Here is a 24,556-nt window from a genome sequence, read left to right as displayed (position 1 = left end):
CCTGTTTGCGTCATAAAAAATCGACAGTCGGCGCTAAACGTTGACGTGAAAACGGTCGTCACTGGTTAGCACAGCCACAAAGGCATAAACCCCGCCTCCTTTTATTTATTTATTACAATTTCTCTTCTTAAAAACTGACTTTAAACCAAACCTTAACCACACTACAAACCTTATGTATAACCCATAAATTAAATTAGGACCAAAAAGTAACAAAATAAAGTATGCATTTTTACGATGTATCCAATTTTGACTTTGTGGCTGTGGTAACTCGTGACAACCGTGTAGAACGTGTTCGCCATAATAAACCTCGAACAAGGCTGTGCTAAAACAAGTGATAACAAGGTGGCTGTGCGAATCTGCAGTTTGTATTGTTTTTAACAATACAGGTCTAGCTAGCAAGTGTATGTCGGGATTTTAAAAAGTATTTTTTTGTGGAAGGAATAAGGAAAGCGAGGGAAAATTGAGCAAATCAAGGTACGCATTCGCATAACATGCTAATAATGTGTTCGCTAGCTAGCTACCTAGCTAGCGTTAGTTAGCCAACAATGCTGTCTCGCACATTAATAACTGTCTACTCTAGGCGGTCTTGTAACTAGCTCTTGTGCACAATCAATGCAAACAGCTGTTTCTGAACACTGAACTAAGTGTAACTTCGCTCAAACAGATTTTCCAACGTTGTAACTCTATATAGCGAATATCCGTAGCTAGCTAGCTAGCTAGCTGGTACATTTAGCTAAACGGGATATTTCACACCTGCAGACATATTCTAAGAAATAAGTTAGCTATCGAGGTACCGATGACTGTTGCTTGTCATCCTGATGTACAGGAGCTCGCTAACGTTTAGCTATATATTCCAGAGACAGTAACGGTAGCAAGCTGACGTTAGTAATAGGCTAACTAGTAGCGCCTACACAGTAACGTTAGATAGCTAATGCTATTGGATGGTTTCTAGCATCATGACCAAATCACCTGTTGACCGTTGGAGTCTCTAGGGACCTATGCAGCTGTCTATCTGTTCTGAACTGAAGCCCAAAGAAAGGTCCCCTTTGAGTCACTGGTTGCAACTGGAGAGGAAGTCGTGGTGTGTGTTTGTGAGCATAGATAAATCATACATGAAATATATTTTATTTCAGGAGTAGGCCAAATAAGTAAGCTAGTGTTAGTGACTATCACTATCCGTCAGTTGCCTGTCATTGTAAATGTTGAAATGGGCTAGATTGATTTCCTACCACTTTTCTGCCAACATTCAATGCTTCCATCTTGCTTGCACCAATCCAGTGTTTTGCACATTCTTTCATCATGTGTTTTCTGTGTATTAGGCCACACCATGGCGTCGGCATCTGCCAGCGTGGATTCCAAGGCAGAGCTGACCGCTCTGCTGGAGCATTGGTTGGAGAAGTGGGAGGGGGAGCAGCAGGCTAGCACACCAGACCTGGTCAACATCCTCACCAAGTGAGTGTCTGTGTAATAAAGGAGGATAATGTTTTGTAACACCAGTGGATATTATGGGAAGTTTCAACAACAACAAAAATGCACTTTATTCAGATCACATTACTTGAAGGGATGGATGGAAGTTTGTTTTAAAGTCTCTGGACATTTAGGAATATGTTGTCTATTTTGAATATATCATGGGTTTTATTTTCCTCTCAGGATCTCAGAGCTGGTGGAGAGGGAGACTGAGGAATATCACAAAGCTGATCCTGATCCTTTTGATGACAGACACCCTGGTAAGTTGTTTTATTTCTGTTGTGTGTAGTCATAGCTATATAATTAACTATAGCTAGCAAAAGTGATAGTTGTTGACATTTTGTAGATTTTTAATTCTCCCCACCTTTTGCCACTTAGGGAGAGCTGATCCAGAATGCATCTTGGGTCACCTGCTTAAGATCCTGTTCAAAGATGATGACTTCATGAATGCGGTAAGAATGGAAAACAATTATACTTATTTAGTATTATTTGTAAATTGAGGATCTGGTGAGTGCATGTTATTTCAACTCCTGTCTTTTTCCAGCTGGTGAATAGCTATGTGATGACCAGCAGAGAGCTCACCCTTAACACGGCAGCCTGTCGCTTGCTGCAGAACATCATGCCTGGGTTGGAGACTGCTGTGGTCTTTCAGGAGAAGGTATGCTACAACCTGCTTCTGTGGAGATGAACTTAAACATGTTTATAGATTTAGTTAGGTAGAATATGCAACTTATTCAATAATCATGATGTTGTGTTTGTGACAGGAGGGCATAGTGGAGAGGCTGTTTAAATGGGCCCAGGAGGCTGAGCAGCCCCTGATGATCTATGCTACGGGCCTGCTGGCTGGAGCCATGGAGAATCAGGACATCGCTGCCAACTACAGGGAGGAGAACTCAGTCCTGGTCAGTGCTCAAACCCTATTATGAGGTGTTTTTATTAAGCCTCTGAGAAGGTTTAACAACATGAACAAAAGATCTTGTATAAATACTGCAATGTGGGTTCAATTGAATTTAACCATGTGTTGCCACATGTGGGCACCATGGTGTCCATCAGTGTCTGAATGACGCTAGATGCATCTCTCGCTCTCTCAGGTGCCTCTAATGCTGCAGCGGCTACGTGAGCTGCAGGCCAGGGACACTGAGAACAGGAAGGAGTTTAAACGGCCCAGTCCCAGGAAGGCCCTGGGGGAACCTCTCCTTCCTCTGGATGAGGAGACTGTCGACGGAGGCTTCGAGGACACCCCGTTCTCCTCTGGGAATAACGGCATGGAGAGGGTGGAGAAGGGACCAGAGGAGGACAGAGAGGCGAACCCCTTCCCCCCGGAGAATAACAGAACAGAGAAGGGACCAGAGGAAGACATAGAGGAGAACCCCTACCCCAGCAATGAGTCTGACAACTCTTCCCACAAGACCAGCTGCTGCACCAGCTCGTCCATCAAAGGCCTGATGAAACCTGTGTCTGCCCCGCAGTCTCTGTCCCACCGGGACTTCCCAGACGGCAGGGCGGAGGGCAGCAGTCACCTCAAGAGGAGGGCGGAGAGGGAGAATGGACGGAAGGTGAAACAGAAGCTGAACTTCTCCCTGCCGGAGCCGGAGAGGAACTTCAGCGAGCTGTCCAACAGCAGCTGGTCTGAGATGAGCCCCTGGGTGATAGGGAACAACTATCACCTTTACCCTCTGACCCCGGAGATGGAGCAGAGGCTCATCCTTCAGTACCTCACCCCTCTGGGGGAGTACCAGGAGGTTAGTGTCTGCTACATAAACCTACCAGCAGATGTCAGTCTTGTCAAACTCTAATATAAGAGCAAGTACTGTACTCATTGAAGACATTATGCCATAAATAACTGTAGACTGCAAGACAGACGAGTAGTACTCTGCATAAATGATTAATTTCTCTGTATTATTTTCTGTCTTTCAGCTGTTGGCTGTCTTCATGCAGATGGGAGCCTGTGAGCTGCTCATCCATTACATGGACCTGAAGCAGACCAACGATGTACAGCTCACCTTTGAGGCTCTCAAGGTAACCTTGCTACAACTATGGCTGTTGCGGTGACCGTATTACCGGCGGTCAACCAGTCACGAGGGTAGTCAATTTCCACGTGACCGTTTAGTCACGCTAATTAGGCTTCTCCAAGCTCAGATGCTGCTGGTCATTAGTAGCCTACCAAACTTGCTAACTGCCTGGTACTCAGCACTATATTGTCCCTCTAATTACTCTGACATTAATGCAAATGTTATTGAAAATCGAATCAAACACTTCATGAGAGCCCATGAGCTAATGTTGCACAACATTTCTATAGGCTATGCAATTGCATGAGAAAACAGAGTGATGGCCTTTCTTAAAAAGAGGAGGATCACATCAGCTTTCTATAGGCTAGGCCTACTATATTTATTTCTCAACTTTCCTAATATTAAGCACATTGCTCAACCATACAACAGGAGTATAGCCTAACTGGCTGGCATGCAAATGAATCACTGGAAAAGCATCCTCCATTCTCTATTTAAGTGCATAGATTACATGTATATTTTCCTCTGCCCATTTTTCGAGACAGTTGCGTGATAATGGTCCATTCTAAATCAATATAAATTTCACGCATACAGTACCAGTCAAAAGTTTGGACACACATACTCATTCCAGGGTTTTTCTTTATCTTTACTATTTTTACATTATAGAATAATAGTGAAGACATCAAAACTATGAAATAACACATGGAATCATGTAGTAACCAAAAGTGTTAAAGAAATCAAAATATATTTGAGATTCTTCAAAGTAGCCACCCTTTGCCTTGACAGCTTTGCACTCTTGGCATTCTCTCAACCAGCTTCATGAGGTAGTCACCTGGAATGCATTTCAATTAACAGGTGTGCCTTGTTCATTTGTGGAATTTCAGTTGTGTTGTGACATGGTAGGGGTGGTATACAGAAGATAGCCCTATTTGGTAAAGGAACAAGTTGTTAATATGGCAAGAACTCCTCAAATAAGCGAAACGATAGTCCATCATTACTTTAAGACATGAAGACCAGTCAATCTGGAACATTTGAATAACTTTGAAAGTTTCTTCAAGTGCAGTCACAAAAACCTTCAAGCGCTATGATGAAACTGGCTCTCATGAGGACCGCCACAGGAAAGGAAGACCCAGAGTTACCTCTGCTGCAGGGGATAAGTTCATTAGAGTTAACTGCACCTCAGATTGCAGCCCAAGTAAATGCTTCACAGAGTTCAAGTAACAGACACATCTCAACTAGAGGTCGACCGATTATGATTTTTCAACGCCGATACCGATTATTGGGGGACCAAAGAAAGTCGCTGCTGATTAGTCGGCCGATTTAAAAATAAATAAATGTCTTTTATTATTATTATTATTATATATATTTTTTTGTAATAATGACAATTACAACAATACTGAATGAACACTTATTTTAACTTAATATAATACATCAATAAAATCAATTTAGCCTCAAATAAACAATGAAACATGTTCAATTTGATCTAAATAATGCAAAAACAAAGTGTTGGAGAAGAAAGTAAAAGTGCAATATGTGCCATGTAAAAAAGCTAACGTTTAAGTTCCTTGCTCAGAACATGAGAACATATGAAAGCTGGTGGTTCCTTTGAACATGAGTCTTCAATATTCCCAGGTAAGATGTTTTAGGTTGTAGTTATTATAGGAATTATAGGACTATTTCTCTCTATACGATTTGTATTTCATATACTTTTGACTATTGGATGTTCTTATAGGCCCTTTAGTATTGCCAGTGTAACAGTATAGCTTCCGTCACTCTCCTCGTTCCTACCTGGGCTCGAACCAGGAACACATCGACAACAGCCACCCTCGAAGCAGCGATACCCATGAAGAGGAAGGGGAAAAAACTACTCCAAGTCTCAGAGCGAGTGCCGTTTGAAACGCTATTAGCGCACACCCGGCTAACTAGCTAGCCATTTCACATGGGTTACACCAGCCTAATCTTGGGAGTTGATAGGCTTGAAGTCATAAACAGCGCAATGCATTGTGAAGGGCTGCTAGCAAAACGCACGAAAGTGCTATTTTGAATGAATGCTTACGAGCCTGCTGCTGCCCTCCATCGCTCAGACTGCTCTATCAAATCATAGACTTAATTATAACATAATAACACACAGAAACACGAGCCTTAGGTCATTAATATGGTCGAATCCGGAAACTATCATCTCGGAAACAAAACGTTATTCTTGTTACATTGCACAACCTTCAGTGTTATGTCATAATTACGTAAAATTCTGACAAATTACCCAAAGTGTTGCATATACCCTGACTGCGTGCAATGAACGCAAAATGACACAATTTCACCTGGTTAATATTGCCTGCTAACCTGGATTTCATTTAGCTAAATATGCAGGTTTAAAAATATATACTTCTGTGTATTGATTTTAAGAAAGGCATTGATGTTTATGGTTAGGTACAGTCGTGCAACGATTGTGCTTTTTTCGCAAATGCGCTTTTGTTAAATCATCCCCGTTTGGCGAAGTCGGCTGTCTTTGTTAGGAAGAAATAGTATTCACACAGTTCGCAACGAGCCAGGCGGCCCAAACTGCTGCATATACCCTGACTCTGTTTGCAAGAGAAGTGACACATTTTCCCTAGTTAAAATAAATTAATGTTAGCAGGCAATATTAACTAAATATTCAGGTTTAAAAATATATACTTGTGTATTGATTTTAAGAAAGGCATTGATGTTTATGGTTGGAGCAACGTGTACCTAAGCGATTATATGCAACGCAGGACAGGCTAGATAAACTAGTAATATCATCAACCATGCGTAGTTAACTAGTGATTATGATTGATTGTTTTTTATAAGATAAGTTTAATGCTAGCTAGCAACTTACCTTAGCTTCTTACTGCATTCGAGTAACCTCGTGGAGTGCAATGTAAAGCAGGTGGTTAGAGCGTTGGACTAGTTAACCGTAAGGTTGCAAGATTGAATCCCTGAGCTGACAAGGTAAAAATCTGTCTTTCTGCCCCTGAACAAGGCAGTTAACCCACCGTTCCTAGGCCGTCATTGAAAATGAGAATGTGTTCTTAACTGACTTGCCTAGTTAAAATAATAAATAAAAAAATCGGCATCCAAAAATACTGATTTCCGATTGTTAGGAAAACTTGAAATCGGCCCTAATTAATCGGCCATTCCGATTAATCGGTCGACCTCTAATCTCAACATCAACTTTTCAGAGGAGACTGCGTGAAATCAGGCCTTCATGGTCGAATTGATGCAAAGAAACCACTACTAATGGGCACCAATAAGAAGGAGAGACTTGCTTGGGCCAAGAAACATGAGCAATGGACTTTAGACCAGTGGAAATCTTTCCTTTGGTCTGATGAGTACAAATTTGAGATTTTTGGTTCCAACCGGCGTGCCTTTGTGGCCTCCACAATCACCTCAACCAAATTGAGATGGTTTGGGATGAGTTGGACCGCAGAGTGAAGGAAAAGCAGACAACAAGTGCTCAGCATATGTGGGAACTCCTTCAAGGCTGTTGGAAAAGCATTACAGGTGAAGCTGGTTGAGAGAATGCCAAGAGTGTGCAAAGCTGTAATCAAGGCAAAAGGTGACTACTTTGAAGAATCTGAAAGATATAAAACATATTTTGATTTGTATTTTTTTGGGGGGGCTACTACATGATTCCATGTTTCATAGATTTGATGTCTTCTGTTATTCTACAATGTAAAAATAAAGAAAAACCCTTGAATGAATAGGTGTGTACATACTTTTGACTGATATTGTATATTTGTTAGAATATGTAAAGACAAGATGAAATCATTAATAGTCTGATGGGTTGTGAATTATATATTATCACTTGTGAATGATTCCCAGCATAAGAAATAACCTTTTTTGTGACTTTTTCGAATCATAGTCGCACACCTAATGTAACCAAGCCCAAAGGCCTATATGTTTTAATAAGGTTTGTATCACAACTAAAGTGGCCAAATAACTTCTTGAATTAAGCACATTCATTTGCTTTACAAGGGGTTTAGAGCTTAACTGGCATACATAAGCAGCGTGTGAGTTTCAGTAACACTGAAACGTGCATGAGAGCATCAGCTGTTCCGGACGACCTTGATCATGTTCTCCGTATCCGATGTGAGTAAGACGGATTACCAGGATGTGTACTCAGCGCATGCGCTGACCAGCTGGCAAGTGTCTTCACTGACATTTTCAACCTGTCCCCGACTGATTCTGTAATACCAACATGTTTCAAGCAGACCACCATAGTATAGTCCCTGTGCCTAAGAACACCAAGGGAACATGCCTAAATGACTACCGTCATGAAGTGCTTTGAAAGGCTGGTCATGGCTCACATCAACACCATTATCCCAGAAACCCTAGACCCACTCCTATTTGAAAACTGCCAGAACAGATCCACAGATGATGTAATCTCGTAATGCACTCAACATTGTCCTTTCCCACCTAGACAAAAGGAACATCTATGTGAGAATGATATTCATTGACTACAGCTCAGTGTTCAACACCATAGTGCCCTCAAAGCTCATCACGAAGCGAAGGACCCTGGGACTAAACACCTCCCTCTGCAACTGGATCCTGGTAGGCCTGGTCACTGACAAAGTTGAGACCGCCTATAGGGAGGAGTTCAGAGACCTGGCCGGGTGGTGCCAGGACAACAACCTCTCCCTCAACGTGATCAAGACAAAGATGATTGTGGTCTACAGGAAAAGGAAGACCGAGCACGCCCCCATTCTCATCGACAGGGCTGTAGCGGAGCAGGTTGAGAGCTTCAAGTTCCTTGGCGTCCACAGACAGTCGTGAAGAGGGAATGACAAAACCTATTACCCCTCAGGAGACTGAAGATTTGGCATGGGTCCTCAGATCCTCAAAAGGTTCTACAGCTGTACCATCTAGAGCATCCTGACTGGTTGCATGTGTTGAACACTGCCTGGTATGGCAACTGCCCAGCCTCCAACCGCAAGGCACTACAAGTTTCCTGCCATCCAGGACCTCTATACCAGGCGGTGTCAGAGGAAGGCCTTAAAAATTGTCAAAGACTCCCGCAACCCTAGACATAAACTGTTCTCTCTGCTACCTCACGGCAAGCGGTACTGGAGCGCTAAGTCAAGGTCCAAAAGGCTTCTTAACAGCTTCTACCCAGAAGGCATAAGACTCCTGAACAGCTATTCAAAGGGCTTCCCAGACCCCTCTTTTATGCTGCTGCTACTCTGTTTATTATCTATGCATAGTCACTTTAACTCTACCTACATGTACATATTACCTCACTAACTGGTGCCCCCGCACATTGACTCTGTACCGGTACCCCCTGTATATAGCCTCGCTATTGTTATTTTACTGCTGCGGTTTAATTGTTACTTTTTATTTCATATTTTTTTACTTAACCAACAACGGAGTTAAGAAAAAATGTTAAGGGCTTGTAAGCGTTTCACTGTAAAGTCAACACCATTATCAACACCAATAACTGTTGTATTCGACGCATGTGACAAATAAAATTGCATTTTTATTTCAAGTTTTGGGAAGATAATATTCACCATAAATTCACTTCTATAATAAAGCATTACATGGATAATCACATTTGCGGTCACTTTTGATAATGGTGTTTTCCAGCTAATGGAAGATTCCCGCTTATGGCCTACTGCCATGTGCGCATTGCTGAGCTTATAATGTGAAGAAATAGCCTAATAGTTTAACATTTTACGCTAAACGTTCTAATCTGTTGTGTCAGCCACATTGTGTAAAAAAAATGATTTTTTTGATGCTAGTGGTTGTTTTAATTTGGGATCTATTGCGTCCCACAACTGTCCCAGACTATTTGGAATATTTATTTCTCGCACAGAATAGAACAGGTCGACTTTTGTGCTATGTGGGATAGATTGCTTTTGCTGTTTTGTTAGGCCTACTCATCTTGTTGGCTGACGAAAAGTACACGTGGACCGTTCCTTTAAATCTTCAATATGCACCTCGGAATTGGAGAAGGACATTCGCAGTTGCGTCCCGGATGTGTTGGTCTTCGCTTGTAGTCTGAGAAAGACCCGATCACGTGGTGGAGAGTGCGCAGCTCTCAGGGAGAAGGCATGGATTTTTTGGGGGGTGAAGTACAGCCAGAAAGGGAATGCCACTGGGAAATTCGAGGCATTTGTCAAATTGTAAATGAGAGACTGATGAATATTGTACAGCAAAAAACAAAGCAGAGCTAATGCCTTTTCAAGCAACTTTTTTTCAAATCATCATTAGTTGCATCATGCAGCCTTAAGATCAATTAAAAATCAAAACATATAACCCAATGTTTGTAGAACAACCAAAGTTACATTAATAACTCTAAATTAAGCAGATAGGAGTACCTATTTTTTGTTAACCGCTCAACACAGAATAGTCGCATGTGCGCACTCCCTCAAATTGTTTGGAGAAATATTTGTTTTATTTAGTTTATTTCAATTGTATTCTTCATACTATAAAATAATGCCATGGAATTCTAGGTAAATCTTGTTTGCTAAATTAACTAGTTTAGCCCACAGGCATTTGGCATAGCCAGATCAGGACCTAACATAAGGACAACTCAAAGTATGCTATTCTGTTCTTCTGAAATGGACTACATTTTCTTCATATCATGCTTCTTTAGACCTGTCTAAAATAAATTATGAATTTATTTTGAAGGTGTAGGCTGTATTACATGGATTTATTAGACTTTTTAAAATGTAGATGTGCAGTTGAAGTCAGAAGTTTACATACACTTAGGTTGGAGTCATTAACTCGTTTTTCAACCACTCCACAAATGTCTTATTAACAAACTATAGTTTTGGCAAGTCAGTTAGGACATCTACTTTGTGCATGACACAAGTAATTTTGCCAACAATTGTTTACAGACAGGTTAATTCACTTATAATTCACTGTATCACAATTCCAGTGGGTCAGAAGTTTACATACACTAAATTGACTGTGCCTTTAAACAGATTGGAAAATTGCAGAAAATTATGTCATGGCTTTAGAAGCTTCTGATAGGTTAATTTACATAATTTGAGTCAATTGGAGGTGTACCTGTGGATATATTTCAAGGCCTACCTTCAAACTCAGTGCCTCTTTGCTTGACATCATGGGAAAATCAAAAGAAGTCAGCCAAGACCTCAGAAAAAAAATTGTAGACCTCCACAAGTCTGGTTCATCCTTGGGAGCAATTTCCAAACGCCTGAAGGTACCACGTTCCTCTGTACAAACAATAGTACGCAAGTATAAACACCATGGGACCACACAGCCGTCATACCGCTCAGGAAGGAGACGCGTTCTGTCTCCAGAGATGAACGTACTTTGGTGCAAAAAGTGCAAATCAATCCTAGAACAACAGCAAAGGACCTTGTGAAGATGCTGGAGGAAACAGGTAAAAAAGTATCTATATCCACAGTAAAATGAGTCCTATATCAACATAACCTGAAAGGCTGCTTAGCAAGGAAGAATTGCTCCAAAACCGCCATAAAAAAGCGAGACTGCGGTTTGCAACTGCACATGGGGACAAAGAGGACAAAAGGGGGACGCTTGCAAGCCGAAGAACACCATCCCAGCCGTGAAGCACGGGGGTGGCAGCATCATGTTGTGGGGGTGCTTTGCTGCAGGAGGGTTGGGGCACTTCACAAAATAGATTGCATCATGAGGTAGGAAAATGATGAGGATATATTGAAGCAACATCAAGACATTAGTCAGGAAGTTAAAGCTTGGTCGCAAATGGGTCTTCCAAATGGACAATGACCCCAAGCATACTTCCAAAGTTGTAGCAAAATGTCCTAAGGACAACAAAGTCAATGTATTGGAGTGGTCATCACAAAGCCCTGACCTCAATCCTATAGAAAATTTGTTGGCAGAACTGAAAAAGTGTGTGCGAGTAAGGAGGCCTACAAACCTGACTCAGTTAGACCAGCTCTGTCAGGAGGAATGGGCCAAAATCCACCCAACTTATTGTGGGAAGCTTGTGGAAGGCTACCCAAAACATTTGACCCAAGTTAAACAATTTAAAGACAATGCTACCAAATACTAATTGAGTGTATGTAAACTTCTGACCCACTGGGAATGTGATGAAAGAAATAAAAGCTGAAATAAATCCTTCTCTCTGCTATCATTCTGACATTTCACATTCTTAAAATAAAGTGGTGATCCTAACTGACCTAAAACAGGGAATTTTTACTTGGATTAAATGTCAGGAATTGTGAAACTGAGTTTTTAAATGTATTTGGCTAAGGTGTATGTAAACTTCCGACTTCAGCTGTAGATGTGTGGAAGCTAGGAGATGCTGAATGTTTATTTGCTTGACAATCACTGGCTGATGAAATTTTGTGAGTGCCACAGCCCTAGCTGTAACTGACTTAGAATGCATCACAATTGTTTAAAGAAGAGCATCCCAGCATTATCCTAGGATTCCCGTTCTCTACCTGTAGTACCTGGCCTCCCTGCTCCTACATAAGAAGTTTGCAGCCCAGTTTGTGGCCCATGGAGGAGTTCAGAAGCTTCTGGAGATCCCCAAGCCTTCCATGGCCGCCACAGGGGTGTCCCTGTGCCTCTACTACCTGGCCTACAACCAGGATGCCATGGAGAGGGTAGGGGACGCACACACAAACACACACCATAAAGATCAACTGTTCCTGTGGTTTGTGGGTGTAACACAGATTTATATTGAAGTAAATTTAGTCAATACAAATTGTGTGTTCACTTCATGTGTCTCTGTTCCCCTTAGGTGTGTATGCTGCCCCACTCCATCCTGTCTGACGTGGTGAGCTACACTCTGTGGCTGTTGGAGTGTTCCCACGCCTCGGGCTGCTGCCACGCCACCATGTTCTTCTCCATCTCCTTCGCCTACCGAGCCGTGCTGGAGCTCTTCGACAGGCAGGACGGCCTCCGACGCCTCGTCAACCTGGTAGGAGGGCCTGTCTGGTTTATTCTTGCTTCTGTTTCCTCTAGCTGTCACTAGGACAGGGTTTTCTAATATTTGTAAAAAACAATACTGTTTTGGTATTTCTGTCTCTAGATCAGTTCTCTGAACATGCTCACTATTGCAGTGTGTAGTACACTGCTGCTTATTGTGTATAATTCTACTGTCTCCAGATAAGTACGTTGGAGATCTTAAACCCTGAAGACCAGGCGGCCCTGCTGAGTGATGACCAGATCTTCTCCAGCAGGCAGACAGCCAAGCACACCTGCATGGCCCTGCGCAGGTTCTTCGAGGCCCATCTGGCCATCAAGGTGGAGCAGGTCAAGCAGTCCCTGCAGCGGACTGAGGGGGGCGCTCCTATTCACCCTCAGCCCTACTACAAGGTAGGCGGAACAGGCCGTCCCATCTGAGTTGGGAGATTGAAATGATTGTGTTCGTTCCAAATTGCCAATTTCTTTCTATAGGGATTTATAAAGTCCCTTTCTGAATTGACCCCCAACCCCCTGGAACCCATCATCACAGATGAACCTTGGTGATGTTTTTCCTTCAGAGATGCCTCATTGTCTTTCTGTTCCCCAGGCGTGCAGCTACACCCATGAGCAGGTGGTGGAGATGATGGAGTTCCTGATCGAGTACGGCCCAGTCAGATTGTACTGGGAGCCAGCTGAGGTCTTCCACAAGCTGTCCTGTGTTCAGCTGCTGCTGCAACTCATCTCCATTGCTTGTGACTGGAGGACCTACTATGGCAGGTAAGGACAGATAAGAAATGCAACCTTCCTTCTCGATTGCAAGTACAGATGAGAGGGAGAGCCCTTGTGGGAAGTTGGCAGATCGGCTGTACCGACTTCAGACAACTGCCAAGACGCTTGTTGGGGGCTGTAGAGCAAAACGGAGAACACCATCGTGTTCGTGAGATTCTCATCTTTTTATTAACACAATAGTTTGTAGGCCAAACCGTTCGGATGCTACAAATGTTTCAGTGAGAATATAATAATTTGCTAGTATTGTATTTAATTTGCCTTAGTGGCAATATGTAACTTTTTGAGCGACCTGACCAAATGTATAGATCTCATTCTACTTGAAAGCAAGTCTAAGAAGCGGTAGATCTGTTCATGGGCACTATTTCCATGCTTCCCGTTTTTGTGTCTTTTTTACTTTTGGTTTTTATACCAGTTTCAAACAGCTGAAACAATATTTATGGTTATGGAAAATGTATTTCACAGTGGTTTAGATTACAATGATTCTCTACACTATACTAGCTTATTTTGTCACATAAACTGAAATTAGGCAAACTGTTATAGTTTTAGCAACCATGCCAGAGTGATTTCTGCATAGTGCAACTTCAATATTGCTGGACCCCAGGAAGAGTAGCTGCTGCAAAACTAACCAGTGCCTTATGGGTATCCATAATTAAAATACTCTGCTCTATATTAAAATACACCTCTATTCATTATGGAGAACATTTGTTTATATCCTTTCACAATTGAAGTGAATACCCGAGTAATACTGTGTGACTGTTTCCCTCCGTGTTGTCCCCTAGGAGTGACACAGTGCGTTATGCCCTGGACATACTGAGCATCCTGACGGTGATCCCTAAGACCCAGCTGCTGATGGCTGAGTCTGTGGCCGTGCCAGATGGGGAGGGGGGTAATGCAGTCTCCACCGTGGGTACGTTACCTGTCCTGCCATGGCGTTCTATTGACACCTCCTTATCTATCCAGCAGACCAGGACTGTTTGCTTTGGGGTTTAATCTTAATGTTCAGTTGTTCCTCAGGTATGAGTGTAGTCCTGTTGGTGGCGGAGGGAGAGGTGTTTGTGAACGACGCCGAGATCCAAAAGTCTGCTCTGCAGGTGGTCATTAACTGTGTGTGCGCTCCGGACAAACGCATGTCCAGCATCGGCAAGTTCATCTCGGGCACTCCTCGTAGACGCCTGCCCCAGACCACCAAGAGCAGCGAGAGCGTGCTCAGCAAGATGTGGAACGTGGTGCAGTCCAACAACGGCATCAAGGTGAGAGAAGATTAACTTCAGAACTGTCTATTGATAGATATTACGCTGGTATGTTGTTGGGCGCTACTGGTCTCTGATTTCTCTCTATTCATTAATGGTTTGGGTTACTTTTATGATTTCTCAATACTGTTATTATGCACTGGTAACCATAGCTAGTTCTTCTGCCATCTCTCTCTGTAGGTGCTGCTGTCCCTGCTGACGGTAAAGATGCCCATCACAGATGCAGATCAAATCCGGGCCCTGGCCTGTAAGGCCCTGGTGGGTCTGTCCCGCTCCAGCTCAGTCAGACAGATTATCAGCAAGCTGCCTCTCTTCAGCAGCGGACACATCCAGCAGCTCATGAAGGAGCCTGTGCTCCAAGACAAACGCAGCGAACACGTCAAGTTCTGCAAGTTTGCGGCAGAGCTCATCAAGCGAGTGTCTGGTAAACCCCTCATGATAGGGACGGATGTCTCCCTGGCCTGGCTGCAGAGGGCTAATGTGGTAGCCCAGTCCAGGATCTCCTTCCCTGAGAAGGAGCTACTGCTGTTGATCCGGAACCACCTGGTGGCCAAAGGCCTGCATGACACGGCCACCACGCTCACCAAGGAGGCCGACCTCCCCATGGCCATCCTCCCCCACCCATCTTCCTCAGCTTTGCTTCCTGTCGTTGTTCCCCCTCCTCCTGCCTCTCCCGCCCCTGCCCTCCCCCGGACCCCTCGGCTGGCCAATGGGGTTGCAGCGCGGTTGGCGAGCCACGGCTCTCATCCTTCCATGCCGTTGTCAGTTCAGCCCCGTCCCTCGACATCGCAACTCCTCGCACTCCCTCCAGCCGCCCCTCCCCTGTTGACCCCTCACCAAAGCAACGGCTCTCCCCTAATTGGTCGGATCGTGTTCACGCGAGAGCGCCCGTCGCCGTGCCCCGTGCCTGCCAGCTGTAAGAAGCCGCGGGTGCTGAGGCAGAAGTCAGATTACGGTGCCTTCAGCCAGAGTCCAGCCATGAAGAAGCAGCTGGACAGACACCTGCCCTCTCCCCCCGCCCTGGACAGCATCATCACAGAGTACCTGAGGGAGCAGCACGCGCGCTGCAAGAACCCTGTCACCACCTGCCCCCCTTTCTCCCTCTTCACCCCCCACCAGTGCCCCGAACCCAAGCAGAGGCGCCAGGCCCCAACCAACTTTACCTCCCGAAACACACGCAGGGTCGTCTACCCCAAGTATGGAGGGGTGGACGGGGGCTGCTTCGACAGACACCTCATCTTTAGCAGGTATGGTTGGTTCCTAATACACTGGGGACTCGAAGTCCTTGTCTTTATCTTTTTAATTGGGTTTTTAGATGGACTTCTCTGGGTAACATGTTCCCCTTTCCCCCAGGTTTCTCTGGGTAACATGTTCCCCTTTCCCCCAGGTTTCTCTGGGTAACATGTTCCCCTTTCCCCCAGGTTTCTCTGGGTAACATGTTCCCCTTTCCCCAGGTTTCTCTGGGTAACATGTTCCCCTTTCCCCCAGGTTTCTCTGGGTAACATGTTCCCCTTTCCCCCAGGTTTCTCTGGGTAACATGTTCCCCTTTCCCCCAGGTTTCTCTGGGTAACATGTTCCCCTTTCCCCCAGGTTTCTCTGGGTAACATGTTCCCCTTTCCCCCAGGTTTCTCTGGGTAACAGGTTCCCCTTTCCCCCAGGTTTCTCTGGGTAACAGGTTCCCCTTTCCCCCAGGTTTCTCTGGGTAACATGTTCCCCTTTCCCCCAGGTTTCTCTGGGTAACATGTTCCCCTTTCCCCCAGGTTTCTCTGGATAACATGTTCCCCTTTCCCCCAGGTTTCGTCCCATGTCTGTGTTCAGGGAGGCAGATGAGGATGAGAGTGGGTTCATGTGTTGTGCCTTCTCTGCCCGTGAGCGGTTCCTGATGCTGGGGACGTGTACGGGCCAGCTCAAACTCTACAATGTGTTCACAGGCCAGGAGGAGGCCAGCTACAGCTGCCACAGCTCTGCCATCACGCACCTAGAGCCATCACGGGTCAGTGGGGACATTTACAAATCTAACTGTCTTGTGGATATCAAAAACAGGAGTTTTTTAGTGAAACTTTTGTATTTTTTGTCATCAGGATGGTTCTCTGTTGTTGACATCTGCATCATGGAGTTATCCTCTGTCTGCACTGTGGGGCATGAAGTCAGTGTTCATCATGAAGTAAGTGTGACACAGGAGACTTGACCTTGTCAGATCAATACAGTTGGTTATTTCTTCAAATGGGGATGACTGCTTTACCCATTCCATTTCTATGGTTAATTCTACTGGTTGTGTGTCTGTGTTGCTCCCTGCCCAATAGTCTAGCTGCTCAGTGCCAGCAGAGCATGGAACTGCTGAAAGAGGCTGACACATTCGTTAATTATACACACTAACTGAACTGCCTTAGTAGGGCTGGGAATTGCCAGGGACCTCGCGATACAATACTATCACGATACTTAGGTGCTTATACGATATGTATTGCGACTCTCACTATTCAATACTGTAATTATTATTGCGATTTGATATCCCGAACACTGCTCACTATATGTCTGCTGCAGAGAGACGAGAGAGCATGAGGAAATTCGTTTTGATCAATCATGGAAATAAAATAACTGAAAACATGTCTCACTACTTAAAAAGATGGCTATAACAAGCTATAGGATGAAAAATACCGGAGGGTTAGCGCAGGTACAGCCCGCTAGCGCTAGCTAACAAATTACAAATAAAAAATTATACTTGGAGTCAAAGTATCAATATAATATCATCCAAAATAGTATTGCAATATGTTACTTTCTATTTTTTATCCCCATCACTATGTCTTAGGGCTGGAATGTTCACTTCATACAATACACAGTGTAGTGGGGCCTCCTGCCCTCAGTTTAACCAAAGCAACATTGGTGCATCATTACTTAACCTAAATGGCTTATTCTATAAGAGCTGAAGTCAGAGGTTGTAAGGAATATTTTCTATTTATCTCTATTTATTCTTTCCAGGCATTCCTTCTTAGATGACCATTATGTGGAGTTCAGCAAACTCTCACAAGACCGAGTTATTGGCACAAAGGAACACATAGCTCACGTAAGTCGTCTTTATAAACATCTGAAGGTTAAACTGAACGACCAGGTACACAAGCTTTGTTTTTTTGTTGTTGTCCTGATCACCTGATCTTTGGGTCTCAGATTTATGACATCCAGACGGGGCAGAAGACCCTGACCCTCAACTACCCGGACCTGGCCAATAACTACAAGAGGAACTGTGCGACCTTTAACCCCACTGACGACCTGGTGCTGAACGACGGCGTACTGTGGGACGTGCGCTCGACTCGTGCCATCCACAAGTTTGACAAGTTCAACATGAACATCAGTGGAGTGTTCCACCCCAACGGCCTGGAGGTCATCGTCAACACTGAGATTGTATCCGACTCACAGACTGTGCAATAGTTATAGTCATATTTGTAGAGTTAATTGGCGGTACTGAGCCTGCATCAGTTTGTCTAAGTGGCCTAATGTCAAGATGAGACTGTCCCATGCCATCTGTTGAGTACATCCCAACCCCGGAGGAATTAGGTAGAATAGTCAATATGTTATATTGATAATGTGACAGTGTGATTCCTTAATGGTTGTGTCAGTGGGACCTGCGGACTTTTCACCTCCTCCACACAGTGCCAGCTCTGGACCAGTGTAGGATCGTCTTCAACAACAACGGCACGGTCATCTACGGAGGTAAGGCCTATGGGAAATAAATGAGTGTACTGTGGTAGCAAGGCTGGTCAAATTTCACCTTGTGGTGAAGAGCCAAGACTTTTAGATGTGTGTAGAAAGGAGAATGCTTGTGGGTTTGTGTTTTCATGACGTGTGAAAGGTGCATGTAGATGTGTGTTTGATGCCACACGGCCCTGCTGAACCATATGGCCAGGAGGCTGTGCTCTGAGCTAGCAGAGGAGTCTAACCAGCTGGTTCACAGCTACAGCCACTGGGAGGCCATGATGGATCCACCCACATCCACAGCATTCTAACAGTTCAGTAGACAGAGCCACTGGGAGGCCATGATGGATCCATCCACAGCAGTGGCACTCTAGCAGCAGTACCACTCTTATCATGAACTCAGCAACAAAAATAAATATCCCTTTTTCAAGGCCCAGACTTTCAAAGATAATTCGTTAAAAAAAAAAATTACTTCACATATCTTCATTGTAAAGGGTTTAAACACCGTTTCCCATGCTTTTTCAACAAACCATAAACAATTAATGAACATGCACTAACAGCTTACAGATGGTAGGTAATTAAGGTCACAATTACGAAAACTTAGGGAACTAAAGAAGCCTTTCTACTGACTCTGAAAAACACAAAGATGCCCAGGGTCCCTGCTCATCTGTGTGAACGTGCCTTAGGCATGCTGCAAGGAGGCATGAGGACTGCAGATGTGGTCAGGGCAATAAATTGCAATGTCTGTACTGTGAGACACTTAAGACAGCGCTACAGGGAGACAGGACGGACAGCTGATCGTCCTCGCAGTGGCAGACCACGTGTAACAACACCTGCACAGCATCGGTACATCCTGCAGGACAGGTACAGGATGGCAACAACAACTGTCCGAGTTACATCAGGAACGCAATAGGCTGAGAGAGGCTGGACTGAGGGCTTGTAGGCCTGTTGTAAGGCAGGTCCTCACCAGACATCACCGGCAACAACGTTGCCTATGGGCACAAACCCACCGTCGCTGGACCACACAGGACTGGCAAAAAGTGCTCTTCACTGCCAAGTAGCAGTTTTGTCTCTCCAGGGGTGATGGTCGGATTCACGTTTATCGTCAAAGGAATGAGCGTTACACCAGGCCTGTACTCTGGAGCGGGATCGATTTGGAAGTGGAGGGTCTGTCATGGTCTGGGGCGGTGTGTCACAGCATCATCGGACTGAGCTTGTTGTCATTGCAGGCAATCTCAATGCTGTGCGTTACAGGGAAGACATCCTCCCTCGTGGTACACTTCCTGCAGGCTCATCCTGACGTGACCCTCCAGCATGACAATGCCACCCGCCATACTGCTCGTTCTGTGCGTGATTTCCTGCAAGACAGGAATGTCAGTGTTCTACCATGGCCAGCGAAGAGCCCGGATCCCAATCCCATTGAGCACGTCTGAGACCTGTTGGATCGGCGGGTGAGAGCTAGGGCCATTTCCCCCCCAGAAATGTCTGGGAACTTGCAGGTGCCTTGGTGGAAGAGTGGTGTAACATCTCACAGCAAGAACTGGCAAATCTGGTGCAGTCCATGAGGAGGAGATGCACTGCAGTACTTAATGCAGCTGGTGGCCACACCAGATACTGACTGACCCACCACATTATTCCATTTCTGTTAGTCACATGTCTGTGGAACTTGTTCAGTTTATCTCTGTTGTTGAATCTTGTTATGTTCATACAAATATTTACACATGTTAAGTTTGCTGAAAATAAACGCAGTTGACAGTGAGAGGACGTTTATTTTTTTGCTGAGTTTACTATCGATCTATTCATCCACCCACACCTCTGTTCAGCCAGTATGTGGGCAACTAGCTGTTATTTTGCCATGATGAATCCTCACATTACAGGTACCTGAATTTAACCTTGCCATCCATTTTCAAGGAGGATTTCATTTCTTTCATTGGAATTCCAGTTCACTTGACTCAATAGAAATGGAATTGACCCCAATCCTGTTACCCAAAGCCTTGTGGATACCATGAAGGCTCTGCACACCCACACCACACTGATTTAGTAGCCAGAATAATGGGTCAATGTCTATCGTTCTGGCCATCTAATCTGGCCACCCATTTTCCCTTCTAAATCAAAAATCTAATCAAACTTTATTTGTCATATGCACCGAATACAACAAGTGTAGACCTTACCGTGAAATGCTTACTTACAAGCCCTTAAACAATGGTGTAGCTCGAGTTAAAAAAATATTTACCAAATAAACGAAAGTTAAAAAAAAATAGGCAAGTTACACAGTAACATAAGAATAACGAGGCTATATACAGGGCTTACCGAGTCGGGGTTACAGGTTAGTTGAGGTCATTTGTACATGGAGGTAGGGGTGAAGCGACTATAGATAATAGTAGCGAGCAGCCGCAGTATACAAACAAATGGGGGGGGGGGTTAATGTAACAGTCTGGTGGCCATTTGATTAATTGTTCAGCAGTCTTATGGCTTGTGGGTAGAAGCTGTTAAGGAGCCTTTTGGTCCTAGACTTGGCACTCCAGGACCGCTTACCGTGCGGTAGCAGAGAGAACAGTCTGACTTGGGTGACTGGAGTCTGACAATTTTATGAGCTTTGCTCTGACACCACCTATTATATAGGTCCTGGGTGGCAGAAAGCTTGGCCCAAGTGATGTACTGGGTCGTACGCACTACCCTCTGTAGCGCCTTATGGTCAGATGCCGAGCAGTTGCCATACCAGGCGGTGATGCAACCGGTCAGGATGCTCTCTGGTACAGCTGTAGAACATTTTGCGGATCTGGGGACCCATGCCAAATCTTTTCACTCTCCTGAGGGGGAAAAGGTTTTGTTGTGCCCTCTTCACGACTGTCTTGGCGTGTTTGGACCATGATAGTTGGTTGGTGATGTGTATACCAAGGAACTTAACTCTCGACCCGCTCTACTACAGCCCCGTTAATGTTAAAGGGGGCCTGTTTGGCCTGCCTTTTCCTCTAGTCAACGATCAGCTCCTTTGTACTGATGCAATTGTTACCCTGTGCCTGTAAAAATAATTGTATCCATCCATACACCTCTATTGCTTTTTCTCTGTATATGAAGCACACCTATATATGTGTTCCAGTTGTGGCGTGTAGAGAACCTAACCCTGCTGGGTTGTTTTTGCAGCGATGCTCCAGGCAGATGATGATGATGACATTATGGAAATGCAGACGAAGACTCCTTTTGGCTCCTCCTTCAGGACGTTCAACGCCACTGACTACAAACCCATTGGTGAGATGGCTCTAAGACCCACACCATCACCAGAGTTTCAAGCCGTTGCATTTATCAGGAATTGACTATCCAGTTTTATACTGCACGACCCTAAACAACCCAGCCATGAGTCACTAGCAACAATTCCTGACCCACCAACTGGGAAGCAATAGTCTTGGATGTATTTTGGTGTCTGTAGCATCTTGCTGTGGAAGTAAATATAAATCATTTTATTCCGTAAGCGAATAGACTCCATCCAAACAACTTGTTTCTCTATTAACTACTTTAGCTATGGTCAAGTTTGAACTATTGTGACAGGTTTATTTATTACATGGCATCAATGAAACATACCCCCTGTCTTTTCCCCCCCAGCCACCATTGACGTGAAGAGGAATATCTTTGACCTCTGCACAGACACTAAGGACTGCTACCTGGCTGTGATTGAGGTAGGTCTTTTGTCATCTGTAATATAACTCAATAAATCTGAACGGGCTTGAATCAAATGTTACACACTGGTAGAATAGTATTGGGAGACTGCGTCTGACACAACGGTTGTATGTTTCTGACTGCTGCGGTCTCCTGTCCAGAACCAGGACTCGGTCAACACAGACACGGTGTGCAGACTGTACGAGGTGGGACGCCAGAGACTGGCTGAAGAGGAGGAGGATGAAGACGATCAGGTAAAGGGACACAACAAACCCCCTTCCTTCAAAAAGCACCGCTCTATTATGTTGCTAGATTATTAATCAAATCACCAATCACTAACATTAGAAGATTGGTTGGTTGTGTCAGTCTTTTTTGTTGCAAGTAATACAACCTAAATATAAGATCTGTGAAGCATGTTCCTTACACGGCTGTTCTGGAACACTTGTCCCTATCAGGAGGATGACGATCAAGACGATGACGATGATGATGATGATGACTCTGATGATGACATGGACACGGACCCTCTGATCGCTGAGCTGGATAACGATAACGGGGAGGATGAGGAAGACGAAGATGGGAACAATGAATTATCTCTCTCCGACGATGAGGTGTCTCGCCTGCTGGAGGGCGATGGAGAGGAGGAGGAGGATGATGATGATGATGACTCGGATGACGATGAGGAAGATGGGGACCTTGCCCTGGATAACAGTGAGTAACAGTTGTCAGTTTGTCCTTCAGACATTCACTGATAGGTACAGTATGGGATGCAGGACAGGCAAGGTTGAAGTTGTTGGAAACCGTAAACTAAAACCTGTTGTCATAAGGGCTAGGCTACTTAACACTTTTTAGTAATGACGTAGCCATTTATGTTATTATTCTTGAAAAGTTGGTACTCTACTGCTGTGTGAGGACACTTCCGCTTGAGAGAGATTGACTGAATGAAAGGAAAAGGGAAAAAAAGATGGCCCCAGACAGTGTGAGGTTCCATGTTGCGGAAGACATGCCGTTTTCTGCTTTCTGTCATTTTTCTACCACCACAGCAGTGACTTGTACAGTATTCTATCCCATTTATCCCCCAGATCTCTAAATGTATCTTTGCTGTCTTTCTGTCAACCCAGCAGACAGCTCTGACAACTCTGACCTTGAGGATGACATCATCCTGTCCCTGAATGAGTGAGGAGCCGTCAGTGTCTGGGACAGAGAAACTAGGACGACACGTCCAGACTCCTGGAGAGAGCGTTCCATGTGGGTGAACCATCATAAACAACTGAGACAAGACTATAAGGTACAGTTAGATAAGAGAGAGTTGGGGAGGAAGAAGGATTTGTGAAGTGAACTGAGAGTGCCAACAGAGCATTGCCAGTTTGGAATTCTGTCCAAGGCCCCCCACAGCCCAGGAGCAAGTTATCCTGGGAGAAGCTGATTGAAGGAGTCAGTGAAGAGCCAGAAGAGAGATCCACCTTTCAAAACATTTCTACAGAAATTGAATTCGTGAAAAAAATAGAAGATTTGTATATGATATAGTTTTATATTACACTGTGGGCTTGATGAGTGGAAAACAATGTTTGTACAGACACAACAACAACTGAGGTTATAATTTTTTCATTTTGATTTCATTAAAGCTCTTTCAAAAGTTTACCCTTTGAAATGGACTATCCTTTATTTTTTAGAATGCTGAATGGCCACCGCTGTTTGTAGAATTTTTTAGATTGGGAAACTGAAGGGCTGTTTTAGATGGGGAACTGAATGAAGCCACTTCTGACTGTGGATTGGTAAGGCAGTGTTGGCTGACTCAAACATCCTGTTCTATACTGCATCAACTCCCATGTGGCCTGCTGAAGACTAAGGTGCTGCATGAGGCTTCCACTCTAACAGTCTATGTGGAGCTAAAGCAGCCATATCCTCAGGTTCATCTCCACTGCACCACCTTCTACTATACAAACGTGACCAACGACCAAGACGCCACACACAATAGTGCTATCAATGACCAACGCCACTGGATTTCACTGTCGTCATAGCAACAGATCAAACATGGTGCTCTTGAAAAATGCTGAAAACTGGTATTTTGTTTAGAAACTACACACACTAGTGAGTGTAAAATGTGGACTACAAATATTGTCAGCACACGATTGATGTAGTTGTATGTCTACATAATGAGGCCTTTGAGGATGTCTGTCTTTTTCCAAGTATGAATTTGGCTTTGGTTGACATTTGGAATGGTGCTTGATCTCAACCTTGGGTTTATGCTGCCCACACACAGGTTAGTCTAAGGGAATACAAACTTTACATTTGGATTGCATGCAAACATGTTAGGATTCATTTTGCGTTCATTAGTGAACATTGCTTGTTCAGTTTTTAGTTAGCAACTACCTGTTTACCTTATATTTTACTATTTTGGATTTGATTGGTCTTCTCATGGAACAACACCAACAGAACTTGACCTGGATTGGAGAATGTTTGCCTACTGTCAATGATGCAGACAGTGTATTTTGACTGAAATGGGCTTGTTTGGATGATCTTTCTGAATCTGAACTTTTGATGTTGGGTGGCTTTAGAAGCTATTCCTGATAAGTATTCAATTGTGGATAGCTCTGTTATTCATTTGCAACGTCTTTATTAAGACACTCGATACAAATGTAGGCGTGGTCTCACCTGTCTTGCCTATTGCCAATACATCATGTTTTCTTTACCTAGTTTGATTACGATCTTTACCTTCTGCCTCTTCTCATTTCTTCAAGGAGGCACTCTTGTAAAGATCCATAGAAACATGTTCTGTACAGTATGTATCTAAAAGTATTTTTACTATAAATAAAATGAAAGGTTGAGCTC

General features: G+C 44.2%; 1 protein-coding gene across 2 annotated transcripts; it reads left to right on the top strand.

Moving 5' to 3' along the window:
* Window positions 1-250: 250 nt before the first annotated feature.
* LOC106566667 (DDB1- and CUL4-associated factor 1) lies at window positions 251-24,556 on the top strand. Of its 2 annotated transcripts, none has more exons than XM_014134912.3 (25): window positions 251-474; window positions 1,320-1,452; window positions 1,651-1,727; window positions 1,846-1,919; window positions 2,012-2,125; window positions 2,232-2,369; window positions 2,559-3,209; window positions 3,385-3,486; window positions 11,885-12,043; window positions 12,181-12,360; window positions 12,549-12,758; window positions 12,955-13,124; window positions 13,916-14,043; window positions 14,151-14,386; window positions 14,567-15,633; window positions 16,181-16,379; window positions 16,468-16,550; window positions 17,363-17,447; window positions 17,549-17,782; window positions 17,998-18,091; window positions 21,218-21,322; window positions 21,674-21,747; window positions 21,889-21,981; window positions 22,183-22,435; window positions 22,849-24,556. In XM_014134912.3, the coding sequence occupies exons 2-25, from the start codon at window positions 1,328-1,330 to the stop codon at window positions 22,902-22,904; spliced, it is 4,707 nt and encodes a 1,568-aa protein (XP_013990387.1). In that variant the 5' UTR covers window positions 251-474; window positions 1,320-1,327; the 3' UTR covers window positions 22,905-24,556. The 2 variants fall into 2 exon arrangements, with proteins under 2 accessions (XP_013990387.1, XP_013990386.1); XM_014134911.3 differs by having other exon boundaries at window positions 22,846-24,556.

Source organism: Salmo salar, chromosome 13, assembly GCF_965601325.2.
Source record: "Salmo salar chromosome 13, fSalSal1, whole genome shotgun sequence".
Classification (NCBI taxonomy): Eukaryota; Metazoa; Chordata; class Actinopteri; order Salmoniformes; family Salmonidae; genus Salmo; species Salmo salar.
Note: the sequence above shows the minus strand (reverse complement) of the source record. Positions and strands in the feature narration are given on the sequence as shown.

Excerpts from the sequence above, each read along its gene's own strand:
- LOC106566667 (XM_014134911.3), top strand. The coding sequence starts at position 1,328 with ATGGCGTCGGCATCTGCCAGCGTGGATTCCAAGGCAGAGCTGACCGCT. Across the intron at positions 13,125-13,915 it reads TGGAGGACCTACTATGGCAG|GAGTGACACAGTGCGTTATG; the intron begins GTAAGGACAGAT and ends GTTGTCCCCTAG. Across the intron at positions 17,783-17,997 it reads TCATCGTCAACACTGAGATT|TGGGACCTGCGGACTTTTCA; the intron begins GTATCCGACTCA and ends TGGTTGTGTCAG.